Genomic DNA, 20,518 nt, shown 5'->3' on the forward strand with positions numbered 1-20,518 from the left:
CATTACAGTTGTAATGTTAAATGGCACTGATCCTGCCTTCCTAATGAGACAAAACCTTAACAGTTGGGATTCTTCTATCAGTAGTATATCTGGACAGTTACTACGTAAAAATAACAACTAATGTGTTTATTTGCTTGTATAGTGGGAACTTCAAAAGCGTGATGGGAGAAGTGTTGTATACTTTTTCCTACTCTTGCAAGTCTTCCCATTCTTCTTGGCTGACATCTTTTTGTTTCTTTGCCTGCAGGCATTTTTACTCCTGTGTGACTGCAGCAGTTTCTGATTAACACATAAATATCTTGTCCTTTTGTAGAACTTGAAAAGAATCTTGCTAGCCAAAAGTGACCATAAGCAACATAGTTCAATGTCCTGCCTCCTGCAGGAAGTGAGGGGTTTTCTTTCATGTATGAATATTTTGGTTTATGATGCTGAATAAAATAATAGCTGTGCATATGCATTTCAGCATTCTTTCATTAAAAAAAGGACATGATTGCGATATGAAGAAAATGTTAAAGGCAATAATGAAGTATTTTACTTGGTAAACAATGCTCTTTTTTTACATGGTTAGCTTGACAAACACCATCACTTTCCATAAAATGTATTTATATGAATGGATTTAAAACTGTTGAATAAATTTGTTACTTTCCAATGGAGAAGCAAATAAATATTTTTCTCACTAGGACCTAAATAATCCATTCTGAACAATCATTAAATGTTTATCTCTCAGGTGCCATCAGTTTCACTTGAAAATCCCAGTGATGTGTTTGAAGATGGTGAAAATCCTCCCAGCAGTCGATCATCAGAAAGTGGATTCACTGAATTTGTACAGTACCAGGCAGATACAACTGATGACATTGATAGAGCACTGAATGAAGGTCACGGTGCGTCTGGCATTCCTATTATTGGTAGCACATCCTCAGAGACTGAGACAGCATCAACTGTGGGATCTGAGGAAACCATTGTACAACCTCCTTCCATAATGACACAGGGAACAGCAACTCGAAGTGGGAAAACGATCCAAAAGACTGCAATGCAGTGCTGTTTGGAGTATGTCCAACAGTTTTTAACCAGATTTATCAACCTTTATGTCATTCAGAATAATTCCTTGTCTCAGCCCTTTGGGGCAGAGCTTCCGGTCGACCCCACTAGAGAGCAAGGACAGACCACAAAATGGGACAGAGAATCACAAGTTGATGCTAAGGTGAAGAAAACAAACAAGAAAAAAACACCAAAAGAATACCTTCCTGCCTTTATTGCTGCTTGTCAGCTATATCTTGAATGTTCGAGCTTTCCGGTTTACATTGCTGAAGGAAACCGTACTTCGGAATTACATCCTGGGAAGCCTGAAGTTGGTAAGATGCTGTCTTCTTTGCTTTTAAAGTATTTTTTTTCAAAATTTTTTTAAAGTAATAGTATTCATGCTTTGTGTGTGTTGCTGTTTGCTGTTCCTCTCAGAAATGTAAGTTTCCTTCTGTATCAATTGCTTTGCTTCTTGGAAACAAAACTATTTTCTCATTGATTTTAAGAACATTGCTGGCATGGGATTTGACACTAATCAATATTAGGTTGACAAATATAAATTATGCAAACTGAAACCTGAGAATAGAATCTAGATTTTCAGATGTTCCTTTTTACTGTATGGTTCCATGACGTTTTCTTTGTCATATTTTTGTAATAGCCACAGTTGACATCAAATGTTTTTAGCTTCGTTTTATGAAGTTTGGTTTGATGTGCACATCCATCACTTTATGCACTACAAGGAGATTATAGGCTTCTGTCCAATAAAAATAACATCAGATAAATTAATTTTACTGTGCTCCTATTAAAGTAACAGTTCTTGCATAAGAACTACAACTACAGTTTCATTAGAAAGCAAAATAAAAATGCTGGGTTTTGTGAAGTGTGAATGTATTCAGATAGGTGAACACATTGAGGTACAGATATAGACATGTGATTATAATTTTTACAGTTTGTAAAGTCATCAATTTGGAGTTCTAATTTTGGTTCCACTTCTGGTCTGTAGCTTGAGGGTTGTCTTAAAATGGTATCATGGTGGATATGCTTGGAGCATGCAAGAAATAGATACAATAATTTTGGCTGCTATCACAGTCGTTCTTCTGTGATTTAATTTTTCTAGGAAACTTCATGATTGCAGTTTTTTATTCTAAACCACAACTTTGAAAATCTATTAAAGGCTAAGTGGTGAACACTGCTTAGAGATTAAGAGTTTTTTGATTTTTCTGGAAAAAAACATGTTAAACATGACTGCTTCTTCTATTCCTGTAGTCTTCAAGATGTTTTGTATATGTCTTCATTATACAGTCAGGAACAGAGTGTATCTTTGACTTTGTGAGATCTGGACATATCAAATATTTGTGTCAGTTGAAGGCAACTTTGCTACAGCTGTTTATTAGTTAAGGTTATGGAAATGCTAAAAGACCTTTTGTAAAAGATCTAGCACAGGATATTTGTGCTTCTATAGCATGACCCTGAAAAATGTGATTGATTTTTTTTTTTTTTTTTTTCCCCCCTCACCAAACACTAGCAGCCTACAAATGAGTGTTATGGGAGAAGAATAAAAATATTTTGTCATCTGTTTGCTTATTACTTTTGTATGGATATAGTACTTTTCATTATGGCTGCCTTGTAAACTCTAAAGTAGAATGCTTGTAGAGCTTGAGTAATAGTCCCTTGTATGAAGGCAGTGATTCTAGAAATGTTTTTCACTTTGTTAAATGTCTTGGATTTGCTTTGCTCAGTCATCATCTGAACCTTCCCATTGGTGATGTTGCATTTACAGTTTATTAAACAGTGTGACTTTGAGGAATAAGTATAAATTGTAGGTGGGTGAAATCAATGGAATGGATTTTGTTTCAGATGTAAACATCTGTTGTACAGAATGGTGGGGTGGGTGGGAATAGTAACGGGAATGGGGCTGCGCATAGCTATCCCAGGAGTCCTGCTTTCTGTAACAGAGAATGATGGTGGAACAGAGAAGGGGAGAAGGTAATCACCATAATTCATGCACCAGCCTTTTCTTCATCTATTGATATGTTTTTCTACTGCAGAAGAGGCTGTTTTTATTGAAAGGCTCCTAAATTTAGATCATGTTTTTGATGGGTTGCGTTACTGATGTGACCCAATTGCCTCTAATCAGTGGTTGGAGTCATCAGTCTGTTTATTTGAAGGAGCCAAATTAATCTGATATTGATAGAACATAATTTGCTTAAATTTTGCTGTATGCTTAATTTCTCAGATAAATGTATGCTATTTTTAATTGAAGAAATAAAAAACCAGAACGGAATCAAGCTCAGAATAATGTTTATATCTGTAAACTGTAGAACTTTGTCGAATTGTTAGGTATAATTAGGTTCTAGTTTATGTTGTAGAATTAACTATTGTGGATATAAATCAGAAATTACATCATCCTTCTCTTCAATCTAAATAGGTGCTGTAATTGTGCCTATTAAATAATACTTTTTTTACTTGTGTCTGATTCTAGAAGCATTTGCCTATTTTAGGAATGTGATCAATAGAATCCTTTTGAAGTTTTAAGAAAAATTACTTTAGGATCTCTGAAATAAAAGGGTGCATTATTTTCTTGGAGAGTTGACTGCACTTGAGAAAGACACTTGCATTATCAGGCCAGTGTATGGTATTGAGGGGATGGTAAGAAACTGAAAACAATCACCTACAGTGAAAGCAGAGTGTGATCTAATAGGATCAAGTTTCTGCTACCCAAAACATCAATTTTCACAGATACTTTTACTTTTAAAGTGTTGCCAGGGAAATATTTTTTTTCTTTGTCAGTTTAACTTATACTATTTATATGATATATAAACTATGTCAATGATTCTGTATGTATGTGTATTATAATATCTATATAATGTAGCATTTGTATATTAAAATAATATTTTATATATGTAAAATACTACAGAATTATTCCACACTACAAACTGTAATGTTAAGACTTGATCGCTGGTCAAGAATTTCCTGAAAGAGGAAAGTGAGTGAAAGGATATGCAAACTACTGGAAGTCTAGTTCTGTCTAGAACGTGAAATGTTGTGGATGCATTTCCATAAAATTTATTTTTCTGTTCCTTATTCAAATTTTCCTAGGTTTCTTTTTGTTACTAGATGTTCAAAGTGATACAGTATTGCATTCTTAATTAGATTATTTTTAAGATAGAGGTACATCAAGAAGTATCTTTCTCCTGCATACATTTTTCTAAACCCATACAAGAGGCAGCTTGAAATATGGAAAGTAAAGAACAATTGTGCTTATGGTTATAGGATAAAAGAGGAAAAATTTGTAGTATTTAAAATTCTTAAATTAATGTATCCTCTGTGATTTTTATTTCAGACTGTGAACAAGTACAGCCTCCACTGTGGCTACAGACTTTAATGAACGCTTGCAAGCAAGCAAGTGATTTCAGTGTTCAGGGTGTTACTATTTCCCTTGTGATGGACTTGGTTGGATTGACTCAGTCTGTTGCTGTCGTCACGGGAGAAAATCTGAACAGTGTGGAAACTGCTCAGCCTCTTAGCCCTAACCAGGGAAGAGTGGCTGTGGTCATCAGACCTCCTCTTTCTCAAGGCAATCTGAGATATATGGCTGAAAAGACAGATTTCTTCAAGGTAAAATGCAGTATCTCGTTACTGTTTTCTTTAGACTTCTTTCCTGGCTGGTGAAGACTGACAGTTTTGGTCATTTTATCATCCTTGGTATGGTAAACCAAATTTTCTTGCCAAGTATTTTGGTAATGATTGTAATGTGTGTTAGACTTTAAATTAAAATACATAGTAAGTTTTCCCACTGTGATTGTCTTCTTGACTGCTTGGGTAAAAATTCTTGTTTGAACATTTTAAAAGTATAAATAAAACCTGATTGAATAGCATCATTAATTAGCAAAGGTATGAAACAGAGATGTGCATAATGTAGGACTCTGCTAAACCACAGTCTGCGTTTGTGTAATTTATGTCAGAAATCATTTGCAAAGGACAGTCATCAGCAGGGTATATTACATAGTTAATTATATTTCAATTAAAATTTATTTCTGGAGATGCCTGTGAGTTCTGACTCCTAACAGAATTTTTTTATGTAGTAAGTTATTTCAGTGTTTCAAACTGTTCGTATGAACATAAGGAACCAAAAAGAACAGTTTCTATAGATTGCCTGTTGGTCATATGGTGTCATCAGGTATAATGTCTTCCACCACTGCATAGAGCTTAGTGTAGTCTAGAGCAAAACAAGGCATGATGCTCATTCACTTCTCTCTTTCTACTTTTATTTTTATGTACAAAGCATATAGCTTTAACTCTTTGGGACCAGCTGGGTGATGGAACTCCTCAGCATCACCAGAAGAGTGTGGAGCTCTTCTACCAGCTGCACAACCTCGTTCCATCTTCCAGCATTTGTGAAGATGTTATTAGTCAGCAGCTGACTCACAGAGACAAGGCAAGTTGTTCATATAGTTACTAAAAGATGAGTTAAGTATGTAACTATAGAAATATACTTAGAAAAAGGACTTGGTGCTTCAGAGGAGGGCATAAACAACTTAAGGAACCACCTTTTTCAATATTTAAGTTAATTGTTTTAAGCATTAAAAATATTCTTAACTTTTACTTGCATGCAGATTGTCAGATTTGTCTAGCCTCTGACACTCTTACTCTTTCCTGTATTCCCACTCACAAGAAACCTTAATCTTATGTCTGTAGTAGTTGAATCCTGCTTTCATGACGTCTTGGTGTTTCACAAACCTATAAAAAGTGTTTGAAATGGTACTAATTGAATATAGACTTTTTCTATATTCCAGTCTAGTTGTCCCAACCACTCTTCTTTGCATCGAATTTAAGCACATTTTCTTATGCTGTGTCCTAACCAACAGTAGTTCAGGCCTCTGGTGTGCTCCCTCTTACTTCATCTAATACTTGATTCTTGTCTAGTCCTAATATAGCAATCTAGACTTTCTGCTTCCTTTCCTCCACAGAACTTGGAGAAGGAGCAACAGCCAGGTTATTGTCATCACCATGTCTCTGTTGCTCATCTTGATAGTGGGGCTGGATTGCTGCTTTCTTAAGACAGTCATATGTGGTTCCCTTATCTTTCTAGCCTTCTGCTTTCACTTACTCTCAGCTGAGGTGTCCCTACTGCCTTTCTCTTTGTGTCACCACCTTCTTTTTACAGTTTGAGGTCTGTTTTTAATTCCTTTCCCTTTCTGTGAGACATCTGTATGAGTCTGATGGATTTGATATTAGTATTATGCTTCAGCCTAAATTCCCTTTCTCTTTTAAGCAACAGCGAGTTGTGGTGTTTTTGTCCTTCTGACCATCTTTATATATAATCTGACTCTGGCTCTTCTTGTAAGAGTTAATGTAAATCTAAGACAAAAGGGCAGCTTGTAATTAGTAAGATTTTATTTCCAGGTCCCAAGAGCTGTGCTATATTTTTGAGCTCCACCTTCTGACACTTGTCTCAGTTAATTATTTCCAGCTAAAGTGTTTCTGTGAGATTCTTTTCCCCTGTTGGGAAGTGGAGGAATTGCAATAACTAGATGCTTTGAATGAAGAAGCGTCTGTACAGTTCTCTAATCTTATACAGCCCCTCTCTTCTCTAGTTCTTTGTCCTTAAAAGATTTGAATTCTTACTGTTTCTGCCATGTTTGCTAGTTCTAGAGGGCAACTGATGAACTCCTCTAACTGTAATTGCCAGTTTTCTGTGCATCTGCGTCTTTGTGGGAAATGTGTTTGCCTACGCTGACTGACGTGGCAGCTGGGTTGTGAGTTGTCTGTGCATTTCTTTGTAGTATGCCACTGAGGCTGCTCTTTTCTTGAAGGTCTTTACTTTCCATCTCTGTCTCATGTCAAAAGCCATGGATTATAATTTGAGCAGAACCTCAGCAGCAAGCTGCTGCTTTGTCTCTGATAACGCTGTTTGGTTTCTTGTCACTTTGTCACTTGTCCGGTCTCCTGTTCTGATACTACAGGTTATAATGTTTGCTTATGACACAACTTGGTGGATTTCTCCCATTCTTCATTGACGTTCAAAGTTTCTTATCTCACTGTTGGCTGGTTTTTTAGAAGTGATCTTTGCTATTAGTTTTGTCTAATGCAAGTAAAGTAGTATTTTCAAAATCTCTTGAAACTGGCAGATACACAGATTGTTGACAGTGTTTCTTTTAGGTCTGTGACAAGCCTCTGTAGTTTCATGCTGGACAAAGGGGGATTTTCAGCAATCAACAACACTTATGTAGAAGAGTTTAGCGTTTATCAAAACTTATGCTCTGCTTCCCGATATATAAAACACACGCTTTTTACTATTGCTGGTAGGAGTTCTATTTGTCACGACAGGTACTCCATATATTTTTGGTTTTTTCTCCCCTCCTCTAGAAATTTGTTTCAGATAGCTGTCAATTTTACATTTGAGTTGAAGCCTTTGCAGTGCTTTAAATTTTAGATATATGAATTGTTTTCATATCCTCAGCAGAATTAATGATGGGGTACTACTTGCTTAGACACTCTGGCAACTCAGGGTTGTGTGACTTCAGAAGCAGTTACTTTTTTGTCTTTCTACTAGAGAGTAACCAGGTCAACAACACTGAATGTGAGCCAGTCTGCCAATCAATGCAGTTCACAGCTTGGCGTATTGATAAAACTGCTGATGATTTATAGTTTCACTTATTAGGCTGGTCTGTGAACTGCTGTGACTGTGGATGTGGTACTTGCTCGTTTCTGCCAGCCTTACTGTGAAAACAGTAATTTCTTAGATCTTCACAGCATGGATTGCAAGGGCTTACATGGAGTCATCTGTATGTGTTTGAAAATTGGTATTTTTAATCTTTATTCAGCAGATGTTAGTGAATTGTTAATTGTGTTACACAGTTGTTTATTGTGTAACTATATATTTTGCACTGGTGTGTTTTTTTTTCTGAGAAACATTTTTTCTAAATATGTTTGATACTTCCTTTATAGAATGCTACTCTTTCTCTTGGATGGGTGTGTTGTGCGGATTTTTTTTGTTTGTCTGATGTGATCTGCCTTGTGTCCTTTCTGTAATTTTTCACTTTTTATAGCTTTTACTAAAATTTTCATTATTATAGCAGATATTGTTGTGTTAGCTGTTGTAAAGCTTCTTAAGCTGTATGTTGTAAAGTAAGTCTGGAAGTATGCCAGATTGTCACAGTGGCATTAATTGTCCATTAATGGTCCACATCAGTCCCATTTTGATTAGAGGTAAATATACTTACAGTTCATTACCTAGAGCATATATTTTAAGAACAAACAAATGAAAATCTATGTCCTCTTGTCTCTGCTTATCAGCTAGTAATTTCGTTTAAAGCCTGATTGTATTTAAAAGTAATTTTGATGTTTTATACAGTATATAACCATCCTGATTGCTGTGCTTTGTTTGTTCACCTCTACAACTGCTTAGTAGCTTCCTTGTCTCTTGGTAAAGAGACAAGGTAAAGCTGTTTTAAATACAGGTACCCTTGTATTCATATCATGGCATGGCATTTGCTGTTGTTTACAGCCTTGCTGGAATAAATATTTGCCTTAATCAGCCAAAGTAAAGAGATAAAGGCATAAAATTTGTTACTTTAATACCATATTCACCATTTAATATTCTGCATATTATTACTAGTCATTAGAAGCCCTTTGGAGAGTAAGCATGTCCCATTTGTCCAAATAAAACTCCTTAAGTTCCAGCATGTTAGTGATGAACTCTACATCGTATCTAGCTAGAAAATTCATATGTCTCTTTCTAGTCATTTATTTTCATTCCCCTTATTTCCGTGGATACTGTGTTTAATCCTATCATTCTAGACTCAGTGTCTAAAAATTTCTCCTCTTTCTCTGCCTCTTCTCTCTGCCTCTATATGCTTGAGTTTTCATACTGAAAAGCTTGCATGTTTCTTTCTGCTCTCTTCATAATCTCTTCTAGTACCTTGATACATACAGATAAACTCACTGAAAACAGACCTGTGCAACTTGGGAGAGTAAAAGAAGTATTGTTCAAGCTATCACATTAAGTATCTAACACTTTTTGAAGCTAAACTGAAACTAAGGCAGTCAAGATCAAGATGGGGGAGAGTCTTTCACACTACTAAATTGTTTGCAGAGACATATTGTTGCCTATTCGTGCTTTTAATGTTAGAAAATAGGATTTGAATGCAGTCAAAAAAGTTAGTTTTAATAATTTCATTATATCTTTTAAGCTGCGGTATACTTTTTTTTTTTTCTTGGTTCTTATTAGAAGCTGTTGTATTCTGATAGTTCTAACTTATAATTTGGTCCACAGAAAGTAAGAATGGAAGCTCACGCAAAGTTTGCAGTGCTATGGCATCTCACCCGTGACCTCCATATTAACAAGTCTTCTTCCTTTGGCCGTACCTTTGACAGGTTAGTGATTGCAAGCATGATGCTGTTGAAATACTTTTCCTTCAGGATCTTTAACAACATTATACTGGTAGCATAGAGTATTTAGAAATTGGGGAACTACAGTGTAACTGTGAGAGCAATGAAGGAGGAGAAGAAATTAATTTGTTTTAGACAAAATTGTTTTCACAATGACAATTATGTAAGCTGTAAACTTTTCTGGTAGCTGTAAAGAGTAGGACAGGAATGGTCACATGATTCACTGCCTGTCACTGGTTAAAATATTTGTGTATATTGAACATAGTATCTTGAGTTCTTGCTGTGATTTGGTAGAAACAAAAGCGGGAGAGAGAAGTCAACCGAGAAGTTTATTATATGAAAATGGAAAGTAACAGCAAAGCTAACAAAACAAAATTGCAAGCAAGCACTAAGATATGAAATTTATTTTGTTTAATCTGTGTGGTTTGTGTAAGATGTTATTTATGGTAAGCAGCACCAGATTCCATTCTGGTATCAGACTACCTTCTTAGAAAAAACTGAATGATCCAGACTCTGAACTAGTCTTGTTTTCCTCAGCTAGCACAAATGTTGTAGAAAAGTGCATATTTAAATTTCCTAATGTATACTTAGCTGTAGGAAGTGGAGTTAAAAGATTGTTATTTCTCTGGCTTGATAACTGTCACTCATTGCAGAAGTGGTGATAAATTCTGTATGTTCAGTTAAGTGCTTATGAACGTGTACTACTGGAGGATGTAAAACAGTTGGTAAAATTAGAGTCCAATACATATATTGTTCTTCCCAAAGTCTGGAAAGGATTCTAGAGTCTAAAACTATTAACAGAAGAAAATAATGACAGTAGGAAGTGCTGAATCATCAAGTGTATTTCTCCTCTCTGTTCTTGATGAGAAGATCTTTGAATAAGTTATCTTCTCTCTTCTGGGCACCTGTGCAAAATGGTTTTTAAAGTTTTGTCTTTCTGTATTGCATTTAGTAGACAACCAAACCTCTTTATGCTAGTAGCTGTACAAATACTTGAATTAAATATACAACTGCAACTATTAGAGTGACTTTCTTAACTTACTTTATTACTAGTTCTTCCTGGCCATTTCTTCATTAGGCTAGACTAAAATATAAAATCTCAGATTTTGCAAAGTTTGGATTCTAAAGAAAATACTGGTTTATATGGAGAAAATATTGGAGTATGTACTGACATGTTGAAATTTATCATATAGCATATTAAAATGGAATTTTTGTGTGAGTAGTGTAGAATTTGTGCTAGGTTTCTTCTTCTTTCTTTTCTAGATCTTTGTTTATCATGCTGGACAGCCTTAATAGCTTGGATGGTTCTACATGGTCAGTGGGACAAGCCTGGTTAAATCAAGTGCTTCAAAGACATGATATTGCAAGGGTTCTTGAACCTTTGCTCCTGTTGCTTCTCCATCCAAAAACTCAGCGAGTTTCTGTTCAGCGAGTACAGGCTGAATGTTACTGGACTAAATCATCCTATCACCCTGAAGAAGAAAATGAAAAGCACTTTATGCAGAAGTTTAGTTGTGCTGATGGTACGTGCACAAGAATACTGTAGGAAATTTTTTATTTAATTTCTTTATTGATTATTTGAATGCAACATTAAAAACTGAGTAGAAGTTTTTGAGGGTAACTCACAAAACAAAGTTCTGGAATAGGTAGTGCTTATATGTGCATTTGTGTGTGTTTTTCTAATTCAAGTTTGGGTGTCTCAAGTATTGTTAAAGTCTTATTGTTCTCCAATTAGGATGACATACAAGTATTTTAATGCAGAACATTTTCTTATGTCTTACTGAACTTCAGTAGAACTTAAGAATATGGCTTGAAGCTTAACCAAGAAAGGAAATGCTTTTATGAATTAGGACCACTGATGTGGGGCTGGTTGAAAACATACTGATAAGGTTTGAAGGTGTTTGCATGTATTGTGTAATTTTAGTAACATACTAATAATTATTTTTAATGAAAACACAAGCAGATAAGACTGCATAAGCTTTCATAGTAGAATTGTGTTGTTTTGCTGAGATCTACTGCTAAAGTAATCTTGCTCTGGTTATGTGGATGTGTGTTGTTTGCATATTAACATTTTTTTTTCTACTCTGAAGTAGAAAGATGCTATTTGCCATGCCTTTATAATTTGAAGTGTCAATAATAGTTTTAATTCTAACTTTTAATTCTGAATTCTTACTCTGAAGAATGAAATATTATGTGTATAAATTTTTTTGTGTTTTTCTTTAAGCATTTACCCATGTGCCTGTAAGTCAAGGACAACTTATTATACCTAAAGAAGGTAATGAAAAACAACTTGCTATGGATGAAATGGAGAACTTCAGCCTGACTGTCAACCCTCTGAGTGACAGGCTTTCCTTGTTAAGTACCAGCAGTGAGACCATACCAATGGTTGTGTCTGATTTTGACCTTCCTGACCATCAAGTTGAAATACTGCAGAGTTCTGACTCTGGCTGCTCTCAGTCATCTACTGGAGACAACATAAGTTATGAAGTGGAAACAGAAAGTCTGAGTGCTCAAGATAGCTCTCAGACTCTGAGAGAAGACTCACCTGATGAAATTGTGCAACAGGTGGTTACAGATCTTATATGCAAAGTTGTAAGTGGTCTCGGAGAAGAGCCTGAACCAATTAAACATAGTCTACACTCTGAGGATACTTCATGTAAATTCAGTCCTTTGGATAACTCTGTAGAGGTAATAAAAAATGAAGATCAAAATATTCAAAGTAGCCAGAGTAGTTTGCTTAGTAATGACAGCTCCCAATTGCTATCAGCCTCAACTGAGACTGGACTTGAGAGCTTGAGAGATGAAATTTCAAGAAATAACTCTTCACCCTGCATTGCAGAAAGCCAGCAATCCCTTTCTGATCTCACTCTTGCTTCCACCGAATCAAAGTCCAGAAAGCGAAGCCACAGTAGTATTCAGTTCAGCTTTAAAGGAAAGCTACCAGAAAAAGTATCGGAAAAAGAAACAATTGTTAAAGAGGCAGGTAAGCAACCAGGTGCAAAACCTAAGGTGAAAATAGCCAAAAAGAAAGATGAAGAGAAAAAGAAAGCACAAACGGAAAAGCTTAAGCAAACAAATGTCTTCTTTAGTGATGGTCTTGATTTAGAAAACTGGTACAGTTGTGGAGAAGGAGAAATTTCAGAAATAGAAAGTGATGTGGGGTCCCCAGGAATGCGAAAATCTCCCAACTTTAATATCCATCCATTGTATCAACATGTGCTGCTCTATCTCCAGCTGTATGACTCTTCAAGGACATTGTATGCTTTCTCTGCCATAAAAGCAATTCTGAAAACAAACCCTTCAGCTTTTGTAAGTGCTATCTCCACTACCAGTGTCAACAATGCATACACTCCTCAGCTTTCATTGCTTCAGAATCTTCTAGCCAGGCATCGAATATCTGTTATGGGCAAGGATTTCTACAGTCACATCCCAGTTGATTCCAACCATAACTTCCGGAGCTCTATGTACATAGAAATTCTTATCTCCTTGTGTTTATACTATATGCGGAGCCACTATCCAACCCATGTTAAAGTAACCTCACAAGATCTAATAGGAAACCGTAATATGCAAATGATGAGTATTGAAATTCTGACACTTCTCTTTGCTGAGTTGGCAAAAGTGATAGAAAGCTCTGCAAAGGGCTTTCCTAGTTTTATTTCGGACATGCTGTCCAAGTGCAAGGTTCAGAAAGTAATCTTGCATTGTCTGCTATCTTCTATCTTCAGTGCACAGAAATGGCACAGTGAAAAGATGGCTGGAAAAAATATAGTGGCTGTAGAAGAAGGTTTCTCTGAAGACAGCCTTATAAATTTTTCTGAAGATGAATTTGACAACGGTAGTACTCTGCAGTCACAGCTTTTAAAAGTACTTCAACGTCTGATTGTGCTGGAACACAGAGTAATGACTGTGCCTGAGGAAAATGAAACAGGCTTTGACTTTGTCATAACAGACTTGGAGCACATTGGTCCGCAGCAGCCGATGACTTCTCTTCAGTACTTACATTCCCAGCCAATAACCTGCCAAGGCATGTTTCTCTGCGCAGTGATACGAGCTTTACACCAGCACTGTGCCTGTAAAATGCATCCCCAGTGGATTGGCCTTATCACTTCTACGTTGCCTTACATGGGAAAAGTTCTTCAAAGGGTGGTTGTTTCAGTGACTCTTCAGCTCTGCAGGAACTTGGATAATTTAATTCAGCAGTATAAATATGAAACAGGATTATCTGATAATAGGTATGTGTATGTAGACATGTATAATCTTTTTAAGCAGATTTGATTGTGTTGAATTACGTTACTACCAGATTAACCCATTTAAAAAAAAAATCTATCTCTTATTTTAGGCCTCTCTGGATGGCATCAGTCACTCCCCCAGATATGGTTCTTACTTTATTAGAAGGGATAACAACAATAATTCATTACTGCCTCCTGGATCCATCTACGCAGTATCATCAGGTAAACTTATCTGGGTGTCTGAGAGGTTCCTATGCAGAACATATCAAATTAAGGACTGTGATTATGTTAGCAGATATGAAGATCTGAGTGGGAAAAATGCCAAATGTGTTGTCTTAGCTATAAGTATGGTTTTTGTTGGTAATATACCCATCTCAATCAGAGTAACAATTTTATACTAAATATACTTTTAAGAGAGTAGTCTTTGACTTGTTTGGTTTTGGTTTGGATTTGGGGTTTTATTGTTACCTTGAAATAACTAAAGTAGGAATTCCTTAACGTTCAGACCTCTAAAATGCCACTTTTTAGAGCTGGCTTTGTTTTGTGGAACTTCCCAGACTGCCTATCCTGCTACTTTCTGGCTGGACTGTGTTCATCTTACAATATTTCAAAACATTCTGCTCCTCCAGTATATTCACAACTTCTCTTCTTAGTCAAGCAGTATTTTTAGATCTGATATTCTGAGTGTAATCTCTGTTTGTTAAGAATTTGGCCCAGATTCTGCAAGAAAATTTTTCTTGTTCTCTCTGCAGTCTTGGTTTTGCTTTTTTTCTTACACCCCTTTGCCTTCTATTCATTTAAAAGTAACTGAAAAGTGTTTATTGTCTGTGCAAGTAAAAAATTTTGGCTTAAAGTGTTAGTTACACTTAAAATACTGAAATAATTGTTTTGCAAAGGTATAGGCAGATGATACAAAATTGATGGCTGTAGACATGAGGCCTCACGTGTTCAGAATATATTTGATACTGTACAACTGAGTTAAAATATTCTTTAACTGTTATTCTTAATAGACTCAAAACCTTATAGACTCAAATTCTTATAGTACATACTATAAGAATTACTGAAAAACTATTTTGGAAAAGAGTTAAGGTTGAAAGCTTCCATGTCCATTAAGTCTCAATTTACACTATTTTACTTATGCTATTTATGTAGATATTTAATCTTCTTCCTCTCTCCCCTTCAAATCCACTAGCTTTTGGTTAATGTAGATCAGAAGCACTTGATTGAAGCACGCAATGGGATCCTATCTATCTTGCATATGATCATGTCTTCTGTGACTTTGCTGTGGAGCATCCTTCACCTTGCAGATTCTTCAGAGAAAACTACTGCTGCTGCTGCATCTATTACCACTATCAATCTTGGATCAACAAAGGTCAGAATATCAGGGATAGTATTAAGTTGTACATTAATACCTTTGTCAAACCAAATGCAATTCCGTTTCCCTAAATGTAAATTGAGTTTTAATACCTTTGTACTCATCTACACACCCGCCCCACAAACAAGGCTTTTATAAATGGGTATTGAAACTGCTTTTCAAATTGAGTGTATCAATTCAAGACAACAATGTCTCACCTCTTTGCTTTCTACAAAGAAAAGGAAATCCATCCTTGAAAAAATTTGTCAGCCTTTTGTGCCTCAAAAGATAAAAAAATTCATGTAAAATCCTAACAAAAGAGAACTTTCCTCTTAAAATATCTAGTACTCAGACACTTATGAACTAATTCCTTTTTTCATTCAATTCCCATACAGTGATGTCACTGTGCACAGGGAAATGTCATAGCAGATAGTGAGCTAATGATCATAAAGGACCTGAGAAGGGGTCAAATAGAACTATACTGAGAATGCTGCCTATCCCTCTTATGGGAAGCAGTTCAAACTTCTTATACTTCATATTATTATATAGGAAACAATCATTTAAATTTGAAATGTTTTAAAATAAGATTTCCTCAGTTGAGTACTTTCAGATACAGTTTGTGATGATGCTCTGCTACATCCTTTTCAACTTTTGTCATTCCAATTGAAGGAATTAAAAATAACTTATCTAAGACTCCATGTCTTTGCACAGACAGTATCTATGCTCACATTTGTGCAGCCTGTAAGGTTTCCTACTCACTGAAAGGAAGGGGGTACGTACTTGTTGATGGCCTATAATATTATGCTGCTTCTGTGAAAAAAGGATGTGGTTTTTTACTCTGGTTAAACATTAACTGTTCTGTACATCCTAGATTTTCTTTAATTTGCCTGAATCCATAGTATTCAAAAGAGCATTCAACGTGTCCTATATATGAAAAAGCCCAATTTGAATTCAGCTTGTTCAGTGTAGCATGAGGATAGGTTATTTTAATTTTCACCTCATTGCTTTTGGGTAGTTCTTTTGTAGCTGCCTTGTATTTGGTGGATGTGGTTAAAAACACATGTAACTGTGGAACTCTATGAAATTGTGTGTCTAAAGTATAAACAGCCTTTTTAAGCTTCAGTACAACTAGGTTGCTTTGGCAACCACACTGTTGGAAAGTGCATAAAGTGTATAGTCAAGCTTTGGGATCATATATAGCAGTTTCCTGCGAGCTTAGACAATTCCTACTGGAATATCTCTGACCAAGGTAAAAATGGCTTTCAGAGAACAGATAGAAAGTGCATTTTTGTCCGAAATCTTCCTGTCATAGAACACAGGTCAAAAAGACAGCTCAGGAAATACATTTTATGACCCAAGTGTGCTTCAATAACTTCTGACATGCTTAAAAACCACATTCCTAAGAGTTTCAACAGAAAATATTCCAGTCTCCCAGAGTAACATGTTCCTTCTTTTAGGATTTCCCCACCACCCCTACTTCTTTATCTCACTTGCTATAAAGCAAGTCCATCACTATCTGTGACAGACGTGAACATTATCTTCCTTCTTCGTAATTACCTTGTACACATTTGGTAATAACTGTTATCTCTCCACTTACATGTTTTTCTCCTGACTATATACAAACCCATTTCAGCCCCTTCTTGTAAGTCATATTCCATAGCACTAATCTTTCTTTTTATAGTTTGAGTTCCATTCAGCTTGTGGTACGTTTCTTGAAGTAAGGTGTCCAAAACTAGACATGGTATGTGGTATCTTCTGTCAAGGGAAATACTTACTGTCTTTCACGAGGTGTTGCTGTTTATGAATGCTCTTTTCCCCTTCCTTGCAAAGTCATCAAGGTGAGTGTGTGATCCACTATAATCCCAAGACTTTCTCCTATAGCACCACTATATAGTTTCTCATTCTGAATTGCCAAAGTTGTTTATCCCCACCTTTACATGCAAAGATCAAGCCTATATTGCAGCTTTTTTCAAGGTGCTTTTTGAGTTTGTGAGATCATTTTTAGCTCTGTACCTTTCTATCAGTTGCTTCCCACTTCGTTACCATTTGAAAATTTAACATGTGTATTTTATCTTCCCTTATTTAGTCATGAATAAAATGATTGAAGTGTACCAGACGTAGAATAGAGCTGTATGAATCCTCTGAGTGCGTGCTTCCATTTTTATAAAAGTCAGTGACAGCTACCATCCAAGTATGGCTTTATAGCTGGCTGTTCTAAACATAATGCTGAGGTGCTTACCTAAAGGTGTATGTGTTCTGCTTCTGCATTTCAGAATTTGAGGCAGCAGATTCTTGAACTTTTGGGTCCAATTTCAATGAATCATGGTGTTCACTTCATGGCTGCTATTGCATTTGTATGGAATGAAAGGAGGCCAAACAAAAATACTTCTAGGACAAAGGTATGTTTATCTTAAGTGATCTCTTCAAGTAGTGGTAATAGCTTTAAGTGATTTAGAAGCAGTAAGGGGAAAATTCAGACATTCCAGGGAAAAAAATACATAGTATAAAATATGGAGAACCTATGTTTCTAATTAGCAACTGTACCATTAGGGAGCTACCAGTTTATTTTAGAATGGGACAATCTTCCTGAATTCTTCAGGAAAAGAGTAAGTGATTCCAAGTCTCTGGATGAACTGTTAGTTACTAACATTGCAATTTCATGAGACCAGCTGCCTTAATTTTGGCATGGGCATTGTCTCTGATGATAATCTGTGACATACATTTGATTCGTTTTAGGTTATTCCTACAGCAGGTGAAGAACAGCTTCTACTGGTTGAGCTAGTTCGCTCTATCAGTGTTATGAGAACAGAGACTGTTATACAAACAGTGAAAGAAGTTTTGAAGCAACCTCCAGCCATAGCAAAGGACAAGGTATGAAAACTGTTGAGAGCCTATTGATTTCATTTTTTTTTATGTCCTCATACTGAATCTTAAAATGCTGATAATATGAATACTTCATTCACAAAACTGAGCAGTATAGTGTGAAAATTTTCACAATATCTAATAGAGGGATGAACTTCTGGAGGGAAGTCATACCTCCTCAAGTCATTACCATTTCCTGAACAACTCCAGAATCCTGTTTACTGCTTCTGTACAAGACACTTTTGTGGGGATAGGCTCCTTACGTTAGGGAAACAGATGCATACTAGCATCAGCTTGGGTTTTTTTGAGTGGGAAGGGAAAGTGGGGAAAAGAGGGAATAAGAGAGAGGAAAAAAACAAAACAAAACCAACCAAAAAAAGGATAAGAATAACTTTAGAGAGAGATGTTTGAATAGTTGTTCATAATATTCTGTTAATGAATTAATCAATACCTTCAAACACTGCAGTAACATTATAGCATTGTCAGTTTTGCCCTGGCAAGTGAGGGGGGAAAAAAAGTCACTTTCTTTTTCCTGATGACATAGGTTTCATATCTCTTTCTAGAAACATCTTTCCCTGGAAGTCTGCATGTTGCAGTTTTTCTATGCTTATACTCAAAGGTAAGATATGAAAAATTTTATTTCTGTCATCAAGAAGTGAATGGACAATTTGAATATTTTTACATCTTTTGTTAATCCTTAGGATGAGAAATAGCCTGTGTAATATGAATCATGAAGAATGGTTTCGAACTGTAGGTGTCATAAAAAAGAAACGGGCTTTATTTTACTAGGAAACTGAGTTTCCTAGTTCTGCATCATCTTTCTTCCCTCACCTAAAAGTCCTGCAGGAAATCTGCCCCTGCCCAAGGAAAGCTGATCTTAATTGTGCTGTAACTCATTGGTAGCACTCCAACCTTGGACTGAAATGCATGTCTCTTGAGTACTGGTCTTCTGCCTGCCGCCTTTTCTTAATGATTTGATGTAGCCACCTAATATTCAGTGAAGAACCAAACAACCTGTATAAATGTTGATTCAACAATACCTGACAGGGAAATTGTGAGATAGAAAGAAAATGGGGAATATGAGGGAGATGATGCTGTTATCATTGCTGTTGCTGCTCTCTTAGGATTCCAGTGACCAGCTTAGTAGATAGCTGGGCAGCCCTGCTGCTTCTATTGAAAGATTCCATCCAAGTTGGTCTTCCAGCTCCGGGACAATTCCTTATACTTGGGTAAGTGCTTTTGGTATTTGCAATTTCCAAATAAACTCAGATGTATGTGAAATCATACTGAAGTGTTTAGTGTTTTACAAATCTCTATCACTTATTTTTGAGTGATAGAACTATTGCTTGAGTTCTGTTAGTTTTATCAAATTAGTTTCTTCTCTGAGGAAGAGTTACATATATTAAATTTTATATTATAATATGATATAAGCTATGATTTTACCTTACTGATTATTTGAGTGATTCAGGATCTTTAAACAGCATGTTTAATTTTCTGATTTTTCTTAGAAAATAACTACAATGTGTATTTCTTGGGTATGTGTAGTTTTGCAGCTCACTAGGAAGGATTCATTCCCAGCATGAGAACTGTTTGTGGAGTGTTAGAAATAAAATGTTGAATATGATTTTCTGTATAAAGATTCAAGGACCATTTTCTTGACTTACTGGAATTTATCTTCCCTGGTAAACTATATCAAAAGATACTTCTGTGTATAGTCTAATAAAGCATGTTCTTGATAAACTATTATGGTGTGATCAAAATAAACTTGAAGGGATGTTTTCTAGAATACTGATAAATAGCAATGACTGGAGGTTCAGTAAATAAGTATTGCACATGTAAATTTCTCCATATTTGTCTTGGCTCTTAATGTTACTGAATAATGTATTGTGAGAAGAAAATCCATATCTACTTCTATATTTTTTTCAGTGTTCTTAATGAGTTCATTATGAAAAACCCAAGTCTGGAAAATAAGAAAGATCAAAGAGATCTCCAGGTAAGAAATTTTTTGTATGTATGTCTCTTTTTTTGAAAATATTAAACGATAAATACTTGAATGTACTAGAATTATCTGATATCAGTTCTGTAGTCTGAAATGACTCATTAGTATCTTCTACTAGTACTGTTCATAATCTGTTGAAAAAGATCTTATTTTCTGTGAGGTTATTAATCACTAATAATATAGAAGTGATTTGAAAGCAGTTCTAAACTTAATCAGTTATACAGATCTTTCTACAAATAGAAATCAGGACAACAAATACAGCCCTTCTGCACAGAGTTCTTACAATACTTGGGTTTTTTCCTGCCCAGGATGTAACGCACAAGATCGTGGATGCCATTGGGGCAATTGCTGGTTCTTCCTTGGAACAGACTACTTGGCTAAGACGAAATTTAGAGGTTAAGCCTTCTCCCAAGATTATCGTTGATGGAAACAACTTAGAATCAGATGTTGAAGGTAGTTTCATTTTCATCTTTATTTTAAACAAAACATTAATTATCAGGCCAAAATTAACAAGGAGGACAGCTTTACTATACTTGAATACATTAAAAAAACTTCAGGCAGTAGTATCGTACACAGTGTATCTGTCAAAGTCTGTACATCTTCAAAATATATGCTAATGAATATGCTTGTAAGGTAAATAATGGCTTAAGAAAACTAACT

The 20,518-nt window shown here is 35.7% G+C and overlaps 1 protein-coding gene across 7 annotated transcripts in view; it reads left to right on the forward strand.

The window, feature by feature from the left end:
- DOP1A (DOP1 leucine zipper like protein A) overlaps positions 1 to 20,518 on the forward strand; it is a 56,890-nt gene that overhangs the window by 23,141 nt on the left and 13,231 nt on the right. For all 7 annotated transcript variants that reach the window (XM_026844216.1, XM_026844211.1, XM_026844215.1 and 4 more), the window contains 14 exons: positions 728 to 1,352; positions 4,364 to 4,638; positions 5,306 to 5,458; positions 9,299 to 9,399; positions 10,678 to 10,937; positions 11,639 to 13,646; positions 13,754 to 13,865; positions 14,836 to 15,015; positions 17,271 to 17,396; positions 17,734 to 17,868; positions 18,423 to 18,478; positions 18,984 to 19,088; positions 19,786 to 19,852; positions 20,167 to 20,311. In XM_026844216.1, the coding sequence (XP_026700017.1) occupies positions 728 to 1,352; positions 4,364 to 4,638; positions 5,306 to 5,458; positions 9,299 to 9,399; positions 10,678 to 10,937; positions 11,639 to 13,646; positions 13,754 to 13,865; positions 14,836 to 15,015; positions 17,271 to 17,396; positions 17,734 to 17,868; positions 18,423 to 18,478; positions 18,984 to 19,088; positions 19,786 to 19,852; positions 20,167 to 20,311 (4,348 nt within the window). The remainder of the gene's footprint in view (positions 1 to 727; positions 1,353 to 4,363; positions 4,639 to 5,305; positions 5,459 to 9,298; positions 9,400 to 10,677; positions 10,938 to 11,638; positions 13,647 to 13,753; positions 13,866 to 14,835; positions 15,016 to 17,270; positions 17,397 to 17,733; positions 17,869 to 18,422; positions 18,479 to 18,983; positions 19,089 to 19,785; positions 19,853 to 20,166; positions 20,312 to 20,518) is intronic.

This window comes from Athene cunicularia (genome assembly GCF_003259725.1).
Source record: "Athene cunicularia isolate RWA chromosome 3 unlocalized genomic scaffold, athCun1 chr3_part1, whole genome shotgun sequence".
NCBI classification, from domain to species: Eukaryota; Metazoa; Chordata; class Aves; order Strigiformes; family Strigidae; genus Athene; species Athene cunicularia.